The sequence below is a fragment of the Lytechinus pictus genome, chromosome 10 (assembly GCF_037042905.1).
Source record: "Lytechinus pictus isolate F3 Inbred chromosome 10, Lp3.0, whole genome shotgun sequence".
NCBI classification, from domain to species: domain Eukaryota; kingdom Metazoa; phylum Echinodermata; class Echinoidea; order Temnopleuroida; family Toxopneustidae; genus Lytechinus; species Lytechinus pictus.
In genome coordinates this window covers 35,857,826-35,871,768 of record NC_087254.1, presented here as the reverse complement: position 1 = coordinate 35,871,768, position 13,943 = coordinate 35,857,826, and the positions used below count along the sequence as shown (strand labels likewise).

Sequence of the window (13,943 nt, the reverse complement as noted above, 5' to 3'; positions counted from 1 at the left end):
GTATTTTTCTTTTCTCTTGCTATTTTGGATAGAAAGAATTAAACATGCGGATAAACAAGGATGGTTTCAAATTCTTCAATATTACCTTAAAAAGAACTGAGGATTGTTTGTATTCAACTGTAACTATGGTCTCAAAATGTTGAACTTGGATATTCCTCAGTTTCATAAAAATATTTTACAATGTTGGGATTCTCTTAATGTACGAAACAGAGAGGATAATACGAAGTTCCAGATCATCTGGAACAATAAACAACTGAAAGTTACTCGAGCTATGATCTTATTTCGAAAATTGTTTTTAAAAAGAATTGTCTTTTTTAATGACATCCTTACTGAAGGATGTATTTTAAGACGATTGGATGAAATGAAAAAGTTATTTGATTTAGATGCCAACGACTACTTTAGATTACAAGGAGTGTATTCTTCATTTTTAAAGACAAATTTTTCTAAAATATCATATACGGACTCATTTAAGATTGCAGTTATATCAAATATTATTCTTCCTGTTGAATTGGTACAGCTAAACAAAATAAAAAGTAATTTTTTTTATGATCTATTAGTAGCAGAAAGATATGAGCGTCCAGTAAGTACGTTTAGACTTCAAAACAGATATGATGTTTCAGATAAAGAATTGGTATTGGCTTGTTCATCTATTCTATTGAATACTATTGATGTAAATTACAGAGAATTTCAGTTCAAAGTATTGAATGATATTTTGAACTTGAACTATAAGTTGTATAAAATGAAAGTCATTACTTCACCTTTATGTTCTTTCTGTAATGCAGAAATTGAAGCGATCGAACATTTATTTTGGAATTGTACATTTACACAGTTGTTTTGGAATCAGCTAGGAAAATAACTCACTATGTTTGATTTTTCATTATTAACGGAAAAAAGAATACTCGGTATTTTATCAAGAAAATGTCTTCTTTTTAATCATGTTTTAGTTATTGCAAAGAAATCAATTTATCTTAGTAGATGTAAATCATGTAAACCAACAGTTCCTGATTGTGTTGATTTGTTAACTAGATCGTATAAAATGGAAAAAATTATAGCTATTCGAAATAACAAAAGGAGTGTCCATGAACGCAGGTGGCGAGACGGGTACAGTGGTTATCCACTTATGTTAATATGTTACTGTTATGTAATTTCTTATAATGTATCATTTGTATTTGTTCAACTGTATTGAATGAATATACCTTGAGGTGACCAATAAAACATCATTTAAATACCCCAAAAAAAGTATTTTTCTTTCTTTTCTCGTGATTTTTCTAATGGTTAATTGATGAGTTTTTTCCTTTTGTGAAAAATAATCATGATGGTTTTCTATTTCATAATCTAAGGTAGTTACGTCTATCAAAAGGGGTCAAAATAAAACAAGGAATTCCCTTTGAAAAATGCTACCTTCATAGCCTATCACACTTTTCTCAACGATGAAAGGTATTCAAGTGGGGTGCGCCTGTAATCCAAGAAATATGGGGAGGTTACAAGTTAATGTTGATGAATGAGGTTCAAGCCTTGTTCACGTCTTTCGGATTGTGACGTTGAATGTCCGAGGTAAATACTTATATCTAAGTCATACGCGTCCGAAAAAAAAAAACTGTCACTTGCACACCCTCACACAAAGGTGTACAGAGCCCCCACACATCATGGGTCGTGGAACCGGGGGGGGGGGGCATGTTGGGCTTCAGCCTCCCCCACATTGTTTCCAAAACCCTGTACAAAAACGTAAGACCATTTCATGACCGTTTCATGAAAGGACTTGTCAGACGTTTTATCCGACAAGTCCTAATTTATCTGACATTTACCATAGTAACAGTGCTTCTCAGCCAATTAAAATCTAGGAATTTTGTCAGATCTGACAACTTGTCCGACAAAAATGTTGATGAAACACTCCCAAGTTTGTGATTTTTTGCATGGTCAGCCACCCCCCCCCCCCCCCCCACACACTCACTTTCAAACCCATTCCGTGGCCCCTCTCGCGATCCGGTATTGTGGAAAATATATCCTGTAAAACCTTAATAATCAAAATTCCGAATAGTCACTTAAAATCGAAATTCCAGTCTTTTACAAGTGAAGCTGATTCTAAATCGTATACCAGTCTACCGTGATTTTAAGATGATTACCATAAGGCTTGCATTAATGTCAAGTAGAAAACTACTTGGCATTACTATAATTCTCGAACAATAATACTTTATTCGTTTAAACTTTCATATTAATGCAAAATAAGATTTGTTATAAGAATATGGTTGCACGTAACGTATAGTGTATATAATACCATGAATACGATGGTCAGCCCAAGGCCCCCTTGTGTAAAAGTTATTAATATGGTATCTTTGCTATCCAACGGATACTTCCATTGGAATATTGATTCTGATTTACTGCTGATTCCTGTTGTTTGGTTACCGTAGTTTCCAATATCAAAGTTACTATAATTATAGTAACTTTTATGATCGGGCTCCTGGACTGGCAGGTTTACAATTCGTGTATGATTCCCTTTGTTCTTATTTATGTTCTGTTCGTTATTTCTATTTCCTAGCATCTGTATAGCTTCATTTTAGAGCGTGGAGGAGTTTGTTGCTAATTAACGTGAATAATACATTAGCTTTGAGATGTTTTCGAAGGATGTGCTTCATTATACTTTCAATTTTGAATCCTATTCGTATATTTCTAAGGAAATGGCACACGGTTTTGTAACGAATTGAAGTAATATAAGATGCCGGTGGGTGGGTGACTTTCCCCGTGGCTTGTAGTCGGGTTCACTCTAGAATATTCATGCTATATAGTCCAGGATAGGCCCCATAGACAAGGGGTCGAACCTTGTTTTTTTTAGATATACAATGTTTTTTGATGGTTTCTTGTCAATTCGAGGGTGCTGATTCCGAATCTGAATGATGCCACTCTTGTAACCTTGAGCATTTTCCGCAAATTGGCAAAATCCAATATGGCCGCCAAAATATGCAAATTACCCATGAAAATCATAAAATTGCCCACACATTAGCTATAAAATGCATGTAGTTGTTGTGCAGAAGTGAAATCCCAATTGGAAAAGCGATATTTGACAAAATATTTATTTTATTGATATTCAAAATGGCCGCCATAACCCCTGTATACTTAATTATGTAGAATATGAATGGGGAAAAATATTTTTTCAAACAAGAGCACTATTATTGCATGTGATTGTGACCTGCGAGTGGACTACTGTCTGAAAACATGACTATTAACAAAACTATGTCATTTGTATACTATCTAATGTGATAAATGCTGTATTATGATATTCAAAATGGCTGTCATAGACCCATTTAAATCCAAGTTGAAAAACTTTCTTTTCAACCATCCAACATCTTAGTTTAATTCATCCCATCATATTTCCTAATTATTATATGTTTATTTTATCAGTACAAGTCTTGAATTTTATATTTTACTGTCCATAGGGACTGCCTCGACAGAACATTTGCTTTGTTCTTTTGCAGCTTCCCATTTCATGTTCATTTTTTATGCATGTACTGTAATTATCCTTATACAATCTTAGCCTTTTAAAAAATCTTACTTGTATCTTACTATGTTTCTTTGTTTCCTTGTTTCTGTGTATTTTTGATATTTTTGATATGCTCAATGTATTTTAATGGACTTGAATAAATAAATAAATGACAAATGATTATACTGTGTACAATATATAAAAGGGGACAAATAATTTTCACAACCTTTGAATTTGTTTGACTTTAAAATGCCAATAACTGCGAAATATTCACCGCTGAAATATTGGTGTAACACTGTCTGACAACAAGGATTTATAACGAAACATATAATTTCCCTTGCAATTTCGGTAATTATGCTGCATGTTGACATTCAAAATGGCTGCCATAGGCCCTATCTGTATTATGAACAAAGCGAATGAAGAAACTAATTTTCACAAAAGTAAAAAACAATAAAATGAATGTAATTGTAATCTACGAGTGAAATATTGTCTAAAAACATGTTTTCTGGCGAAACATATCATTTCCTTTTTCATGCATGAGATAAATGCTGTATTGTAAAATTCAAAATGGCCCATAAGGGCCCTTACAGTATTATCCACAATGTAAATGGGGATAAATACTTTTGAAAGAATTAAGATTTGCCTGACTATGAAATCCATATAATTTTGTTGTATAAGGAAAATATTGTTTGAAAACGTGATTTTTTTAATGAAATATAACATTTCCTCTCCCATGTAGATGATAAATACTGTATTTTGACTTTCAAAACGGCCGCACAAGCCCCTACAAATTCTGTAACATGCGTATAGGGAAACTAATCATCACCAGAATGAGAACCAAAAACGCACGTAACTATGTGATGTATAGGTAAAATGTTGTCTTGAACATGATTTCTGACTAAATGCATCACATAATGGTTGAGAAGGTAATAAAGGCCTTACTTTGAAATTCAAAATTGCTGCCATAGCCCAAAGTAGTATGTATATTGTAACTGGGGACAGATAATTTTGACAAAATTTTTACTATGAAAATGGCTTAATTTTGATGTAAGTGTTAAGTATTGTCTAAACCCAATGATTTCTAACGAAATATATCATAGCTTGTGTCATAAAGGTGATGAATGCAGCCTTTTAAAAATGAAAAATGGCCGCCATAGTCCCTTATCTTAATATGTACAATTTGAATGGGGAAAGATAATTTCCACAAAGAAACATATTGCAGCCATTTTGAAATTTAAATATAGCATTTATCACCTAAATAACATAAGAAATGATCTATTTGGTTACAAAATCATATTTTCAGACGATATTTCACTCATACATGCAACACCATTTAGTCAAGCAAAGCCAAATTCTGTTAAAATTATATGTTCCCATTCACAAAGTACATAATAGGCCTACCGCTAGGGCCTGTAGCGGCCATTTTGACTTTCAAAATACATTATTTATCACCTACCTGGCAGAATGAATGATATATCTTGTTAGAAATTATGTTTTCAGACAATATTTTACTCTTAAATCACAATTATATGCATGTTATGGTGCTGACTCCTGTGAAAATTGGTTTCCCAGATCGATTGTACATAATACAGTCAATGTCTTTTGGCGGCCATTTTGAAAGTAAAAATACATTATTTAACACAAATATGAAACCCGAATAATATATTTCGTTGCAAATTATATTTGAAGACAGTATTCCATTAATTTACCACAAAAAATAAACGTTTTAGTGCTCACCTTGTGATTGTTTTTGTCCTCTCTCACATCGTAGATCATAATTTTAGGGCCTTTGGCGGCCATATTAAATATCAAAATACAGGGTTTATCACATACATGGCATGTTAAATAATGAATTTCGTTAACAATAATGCTTTTAGTCAGTATTCCACTCGTTTATCTTAACAAAATGCATTTTAGTGCTCACTCTTGTGATTTTTTTGTGTCACCATTCACATTGTACATAATAGTTTTAGGGCTTTTGGATGCCATTTTGAATATCAAAATACAGGATTTATCACATAACTGACATAACAAATGATATATATCGTTAGCAATCATGTTGTCAGACATTGCTTCACTCATAGATCATAATTACTTGCATTTCAGTGCTCAATTTTGTAAAAATTAATTTTCCCCATTCATATTGTACAGGGGTCTATGATGGCGGCCATTTTGATATCAAGAAAATAAATATTTTGAGAAAAATCATTTTTTTCAGATATTATTTCACTCCGGCAGCACAATTGCATGTACTTTATAACCAATGTGTGGACAATTTTATGATTTTCATGGGTAATTTAAATATATTGGCGGCCATATTGGATTTTGCCAATTTGCGGAAAATGCTCAAGGTTACACGAGTGGCATCATTCAGATTCGGAATCAGCACCCTCGAATTGACAAGAAACCATCAAAAAACATTGTATATATAAAAAAACAAGGTTCGACCCCTTCTATCCTGGACTAATATGGTGTAATTGACATCATTGCTTATGCAAACCTAAGTGGCGTAACACCATGAAGAATAGCCACCATAAGTAGACCGAGGGCGGCTATACTTTGTATGAAAAATGGCGAAATAAACGACAAGATTGATGTTTAAAAATAGCCCTTTTTATCTCTCCCATGTCCTTTTGCTTTCATAATCACTCCCTTATGTCACAGTCATACCAATCAAACTGATTTCAGAGCCGATCTTTGAATTATTTTATTCCTAATAGTATATTATCATCGGTTGGGTAAGTTGTGTGACTAGAGGCATTACAGGCACTTCGCGGACCTCATTGACACATGCTCGTCAGTGTTGACCGCGGAGCATTTCACGAAGAATTTTGTCGGCGATTTCCATTGACCAGTTTGCTCTTAGCCAATCAGATGCAAGGAATTCCAGCAGTCAGGGCAGTTTATAACACCTGTTGGTGACAAAACTCTTTCATGAAATGCGCCCCGCGGTCTCTAGGTAGTTAGGTCGAGGAGTCATCCATCCGCCCTCATACACATCGCAAAGCGATACCGTCTTCATCTTTATTTCAAAGGAACCAAAGAAGGTGGCAAGCATCAGAAAGCTGATCTGCTTTCAAAACAACATGTCCTAAATAGATGAAGGGTTTAGTAAATTTAGCTTTCACCCCCTTGTTGTCTCAGTGTCGGCGATGCGTGGAGTAGAGGTCGCAAGCTACCCCGCCGACAGACCTGCATGGTTGTTGATTGTTATTGTAGATTGCTTTTTAACTTAAAGTCATATTGATTTCTTATTCTTCATTGTGAAAATTAATTAAAAACAGCTATTATTGTCAGTTGGTGTGAAGACATATATTTTTGCAGGAAACACAATTCATGCACTTCCACCATGTTTAGCATGTCAACAGCCAGATGAAATGGAATGATATAAAAATGACGTGAAGACATTAGCAGAATAGAATACAATTCGCATTTTTTATACCACCCCCACCTCCCTCAACCCCCAACGCTACAAGTTAGATGTTTCTATTCAAATAATTACATCGTGATATGGAGTAGGCGCTTCTTGTTGCATAGGAATTTTCTCTGAATGATAATTCAAAGCGATAAGCATGTCTTCGGTATAGGGTCAATAATGTGAACAATAATCGAGTATTATCTAATTATTATAAAGATATATAGTAGCCGTCGAATCTTCTTTCAATCATTAATTCTTTGTAAACTAAATTGTTTTAATATCTAGCTAGTGCCATCCTTCAATAACATCTTTTGAGCATATATATAACAAATTTATACTTTTTGGAGATCAGAAAGCTTCAAGAATAGAAAATATTGAATGTTTAAGCCAATTCCAAAAACAGAAAATGCGCCATTTTAAATATTTTGATTGGGCACCCGATTGGATAGATTTTAAGCTGCAAGTTCTATCCATCCTCTATCCAATCTCATCTCCTCTATCACAGGTTCTCACGTGAACAAAGTTAAAGGTATAAAAAATAAAATTAACCTTGAGACTATCCTATCTTTATTCAAGCACTAAACAATAATACTTAAGTGTCTTGAAGCCCCTCTTTCCATCCCAGGCGTTCTATTAAATCCATCTTAAAACTCTTAACCTTCAATGTTTTCTCATCTCATCTTGAATCTTGCATATCCCGGGGCCTTTGAGGAAGGCAATGTTTACACCTGGTTTTAATATATCATAGAAGACGTGGACAGAGCTTAAATTATGGCGGCAATCTCGCCAGGAATATGCCTAATGGTGTCAAAACATTCAATTTCCGAACAATCTTTTTTTGTGTGAGTGGGCGCATTCAATTTTCAAAGTTCAAGTTGTATTGCTATGTAATAAGTTTAGCTCGAATCATCTCACTGCTTTTCCTCAAGTCAAACATTTTACACCGTAAATGGGCCTAACTTTCTTTTTACATGGAAGGCCAACAATCACGGCAATAGTAAGACATTATTTTTAACTTGTTATGTTAGATTTTCTACCGTGATAATAATGCGTTATATACAAACTATTTTAACTGTTTTGGATTGGCGCCCTTCGGTCCTAATGATAGCATAATGTTCTTTTGGTACAGATAGAGAGAAGGTACGTCCTTTGTATCGATCGTGTGATCATCGTGTTTTAAACACATGGATAATATAAGAAAAGAGTATACAATCTAATATTTCAAAACGATACCTTACTGCGACGATTCATTTAAGTCCAAGATATCAATATACATGTATCTAATTATATATTTTAGACAATATTTTCTTCGATAGGGGGCGGCGTATCGTCGGGCTAGCTCAAAACTTCATCCTTTGCATTTTTCATCATATTCCTCATGAAACACATGTACACACCTATCTTTGCTCCTTCGATTGATTTTATATTTTGAATTAGGAGAAGATTACAAAAATAATCATGAAGAATTAAAGATGGATGGTGATGGCAGTTTAAGAGTCTTGTCAAATCCTTTACATTCATAAATCATATATAATTAGAAATGAAAAAAAAAATTGAGCTGGCAGTGCCATTCGGACCAGATATAATTTGTCAGAATTTTATTTATGATATCTTGCATTTTTAATCTCTACTACCTCATTGATTGTAATCTCTTTCCATACCCCTGCAACTATCTTCCTTAAAAACCAACATGATATCACTCTTCGAGTCTTAAACTGAATCTTTTGCTTCATAAATGAACCAAAAGTTACTCCTGTGACCTGATTCTTATGAACGGAAGTCATACATTTTAATCATTAGTCTAAATCTGCGCGTTGATACTTCCATTTTATTTTTGCAACAACTCAGCACTCTTTCTTTTCCTTAACACGCAGTACCCCCTTTCTTTTATCAACTTGTATTGTCTTGAGTTCTTTTCTATATCTTCGCGCTCTCTCTTCGTATTCTTTTACCTCTTCTTTCTCCTCCTCTTCATCTTCTTATCCCCCTCCTCCTCTTCTTTTTGTTCTTATTCTTCTTCGTCTTCCTCCTTCCTCTTTTTCGTCTTCTTTTTGTTTTGCTTCTTCCTCTTCTTCGTTTTGTTTTTCTTCTTCTATTTCTTCTTCTTCTTCTCCTACTATTTTACTTCTTCTTCTTCTTATTCTACCTCTTCTTCTTCTTCTCTTACACTTTCTTCTTCATCATCATCATCATCGGTTATTCTTTACATCATTACCATGATCACCATCACCATCTTCATCCTCATAATCATCATATAATCATTATCATTATTTTTTTCCTCAATATTTTAACTCCTTCTTCATCATCTCTCACCCCCATCTCCCTCCAGCCCCCATCCCCCCGTCTTTCCCCGCCAATTCTCTTAACCTCCTTTTGCTTAATAACAATCAGATTCCCATTATGCTATGTTGAACGTCTGATGGACCCCTCAACTACGTCATTGACATTTATGTAATGGGACTAACAGTAATTGCGAGTTCAAGGTCAAGGTCATTATAGATAGGCCTTTGTATTCTTCCCACATAAGATTCATGATCTTTCCCGTATGAATGCTTCTCACAACATTGTTACGATAAACCTAATTCAATATCCTCATAAAGTGCTTAACCAAATTCGATCAAGCACATTAAATTCCTAGATGCCTCATAAAATGTATTATTGACAAACAGTGCTGTATCCCCTTGCGGTGCTTCTTCTCAGAATGTTATCTTAAAAATTACATCGCAATAACAAGGGTGGTTATTATTATTATTATCATAAAGAGTGTATTTTTCACAATTTCATAAAGTTGAGATAAAAGCAGATCTGATAAAATCTGCTATAATATATTTTGTCTAATCAGGCGTAAATTCCATTCGATTTTTTTTTTTTGGGGGGGGGACCAACCCCACTCCCTTCTTCTACATGGAAAACAGGAATCAATGACACGAATTTCCACATGTCACGGACTTCATCTCCGAGAACTAGGTAACTGCCGGTCTTTAAATTGATTAATATAATGTAGAAACCAGAATCTCCGTTAGGGATTGAAAGTGTTACCATGTTGACATTGTATTTAGATAAGGGAAGAAAAAGGCGACTTAAAGGCGCGATCATTCTTTTTTTTAATTGAATAAATTGGGTGTTATGATAACTAACGGATCAAATTTCTCCTCTTATGCTTTTATAATCTGCCTCTTATTCTCTCTAATTTTAGTACTTTGGAGTTCAGAGTGGTACCCCCCCCCCCCCCCCGGTGTGGCATTGCCCATGGTTCTCTTTGTTGCAAGGGACCTTATCTTTTAGGATTTCCCTTTTTCCCCTCGTTTATATAATTATTTTAGGTGACTCATGTAATATGACATGTAATCTAAAGTAGATATCAAAGTACTCATAGGAAATAAATTATATTTTTGTTAAAACAAGGATACCTTTATGGTTAAAAGAAGGTGTTATTATCATCAAATGATGTAAGGTCCCAGCTATGTATATGTTAAGGTAAGAGTAAGTTGTTTATTGCGAGAAATATGAACGCTCATCTACTGAAGATGTGAAAGTACTCATAAGATTAATATTTTATCAAAATAAAGTATGATTGATCGATATCTCTAGGATTTACCGACAATAATACTTTTAATCCTAAAAGCTCGTCTGTCTGACGTCATGGTCCTGGGAAGGGGGGGTTCTGAACCCCCCCCCCCGACTTTTCAGGGGTGCTGCGTATGTCATTTACCATAAGCAGCACCCCCTCGAAAGAGGTTATTTCTCCCAAATCACCTCGTTTATTTAGTAATAGCCCTTTTTTTTGCTTGCCATTTTTTTCTGAGGACAACCCCCTGAACAAACCACACTTAAAAATCACCCTTAGTGTCCCGTGTAACGTGATACTTATTGTTTATTTAAGAAACTTATGTCATTTGAAGTGACTTAAAAAGATCCTGAATAGTTTACAAAAAAAAATAATAAAGTACTTTTCTTCTTGTTTCTTGCAGGTCGAAATCTGGAACAGCCATAGTCCTTGCAGCGATCTGGATTGTCTGTCTACTATCCCAGAGCCCTCCAGCTATCTACGCTAAATTGTATGATGACAGGCTCTGTGTTGAGGTATGGCCAAACATTATGTCTCAAAGAGCCTTCAAGACAAGTCTCTTTGTCTTCTTCTACGTAATCCCTCTTGGTGTCATCTGCCTGTGCTATGCCCGCATGGCTGCTGTACTATGGAACGCTGGAGCGGAGTTCGTCAGTCCCTACATGACCGGTGCTCCGCGCAGACGACACACGAGACGCAAAGTGGCGCGAATGGTGATGATCCTTGTGTCTTGTTTCTCCATCTGTTGGCTCCCTTATCACATCCGTAGCATCATGGAATGCTGGCAGCTCATTCCCCTGTCACCTTTCAGCTACTACGCAGGTATACTTTGCAGACTGATGGGGTACGCCAACAGCTGTCTCAACCCGCTGCTCTACTCGTGTCTCTGCGAGAATTTCCGCAAGAATTACTACCAGGCTTGCTCCTGCTGCTGTACGGGGAAGAAGGAAAGAAACTGCAAGGCTCAACTCATCTGCTGCCACGAGCTCTACCCAAACGGAACAGCTGCCCTTGAATGTGAACAGACGAGGAATACCACCAACTCTACTCGCATGTCAGCAGTAGGAAGTAGGAAGTCGTTTACTAGCTCTGGTGGACGGATATCTTAGTCCTTCAGGCACATCAGATCATCAAGATATCAAGAACTGTCCGTCTATGACCCAGCTCAGAGTTGATATGATGGGACTAGAGGCTCTCTTATTGTATTTCTCATAAGCTTGTTAAGTTAATAAGAGAATCGATCGTTCCGCAGAACAGTCGTACCGAACGTACAAATCTCAAGACGTCTTCAAACCTTGTGACAGTTTCAGACTAATGTTATCATAGTAACTAAAATTGCGTTAAGGGAATTCAAGGAAAGATACGTTTCAGCCTACCCATCTATCTGACCATTGCTATTGGTAATAGCACATGATTATTTTTTTTCATGCAACCGCAGTTCATGATCAAAGGTGCTATAAGACAAATGCAACGGTCAGAATTGGTTGGCTGGGTGACCGTATTGACCGTGTAAGTTTTGAGAAGTTTTTTTTTCTGTCTTCTTTGGTCTACAACTACGGTTCTGGGCCCTGTTACATAAAAGTTACCATTATGGTAACTTTGCCATCCAGTCGTAACTACCATGGTAACAATGCTCATCAGCCAATCAGAATTAAGGATTTCATGAAAGATACCATTACCATGGTAACAATGCTCATCAGCCAATCAGAATCAAGGATTTCATGAAAGATACCATTGGATGGCAAAGTTACCATAATAGTAACGACGGGGCCCTGTTGCGTACTTCTTCGGCTGGTCATTGATGGTTGAAAGGCCGATTTGACCGCTCTTGACCGTGGTCATACTGTAATACTTGAGTGTCGATAATGGACCTTTGCTTTAGCATGAGCTATGGTTCTTCAGGTTCTGATCAACTCATGTGGTCATAAATGGTTGCAGCTGACTGTACAGCATGTTATAAAAATCGGGGGTCTTTTTAACTAAAATGCCGTCAGTTCGTTGGAGAAGGTCGTGCACCAGTCGTGCGAACAAGTATTGCACAACGTTGCTTGACTACTGGTGAAAAAAAGACTGATAATTGATCACAATGGGTCACACTCCGTTAAGGGGCTTTCACAATTGCTTGTGCGATCATTTGGTCACAATATATCATCATCATCATCATCATCATCTGGTACGGGATGAAGGCGCAAGCCTGTAATTCCCGGTCGCTTCTTGTATGATTGGTCACTGAAAACTACTACTTCATGAGCTTGAGGAGGCGTGAGGAGTCATGGAAGCTCAAAGTGGTTTTTTGCCGAAATATATCAATATTTCTTTTAAATGTGTCTGTTGTTGGCATTTGTATTAGGTTTTCAGGAATCGCAACGGTTGTAAGCAGTCGCACCACCGATTGTGGAAGGGGCTTTAGGGCAACACGTGTAGATATGATAGCGCCCTGTATAGAAGCAAATCATGGAATCTATAATAGAGACTACATGATACTGTCGCTCAACTGATCGTAACGCAACCGATCGTAATGCTTGGATGTGCGACCGGTTGCGACTTTGCGCGATTATTCTTAAAGGGTATCATCATGTTAAAGCATACAGGAAGAAGTCACCTAATAGTGGGAATCTCTTGTAAAAAATGTTAAATTTTCTTTGTTTTCTTTCCTGGCATCATAATATGAACACTGTCCTTAAATTAACTGGCATTCAAATTTTGATCGGATATTTTACTCCATGTTGATCGCAAGACGATGTGCTTTTGGCTGTGATTGGCGCAATCACAGGAAGAATAGTGGCAGGACACTCGCAATGAAAACGTTCAACATTCGCAAAAGCATACGACTAAATATGTTTCCGCTGTGCGATGGTCTGTTTCGGTCTTGAGTGCTCTTCTGCGATTTAATGAGATCATTATGTGAATTAAACAAATATTATCAGTTTTCTTTCTTTTTCGTCATTTGACTGTATTATTAATCAGAAACACATTTCATTTTCCCCCCATTTTTATTGATTTTTTTCCAAATGGAAACTTGCATGAGACTGACAAACACTATTCCAATCAAAGTGGAATTCACACTATCAGAATTTCCTTCTTTTGTGATTATGACAATTCCAATAAAAATCAATCACACTTCTGTAAAAAGAGATCAATTAATTTCATTATCATTGGTTCCACTCAATTGCATTCTAGAAAAAAAGGTTCTTAGAATTTCAGCAGATGTGAAGCAATTAACTTAATTGGATGAGCCTGTGTCTATGAATGTTTTTAACAGAAATATATAGCGCATTATAAACACTGTGAATCATCATCATGCAAAATAGCATCTCTTTCAAGTATGCAATGGGTTGTGCGTTGAAAACATATAAGCATATGATTTCAATTTACCCGATTCTATATAGGGAGAGGGTTAAATTAATTAAATTTCATGCAAGTTGTGGACGCCTTAATTATATGAACGATGACACCTTTGTCTTAATTTCTCATCTCTTTCA

General features: G+C 35.9%; 1 protein-coding gene across 1 annotated transcript in view; it reads left to right on the top strand.

The window, feature by feature from the left end:
• LOC129270558 (galanin receptor type 1-like) overlaps positions 1-11,570 on the top strand; it is an 87,950-nt gene extending 76,380 nt beyond the window's left edge. Inside the window, exon 2 of the mRNA XM_054907920.2 lies at positions 10,865-11,570. Coding sequence (XP_054763895.2) covers positions 10,865-11,570 — 706 coding nt within the window. The remainder of the gene's footprint in view (positions 1-10,864) is intronic.
• The last annotated feature ends 2,373 nt before the right edge of the window (positions 11,571-13,943 follow it).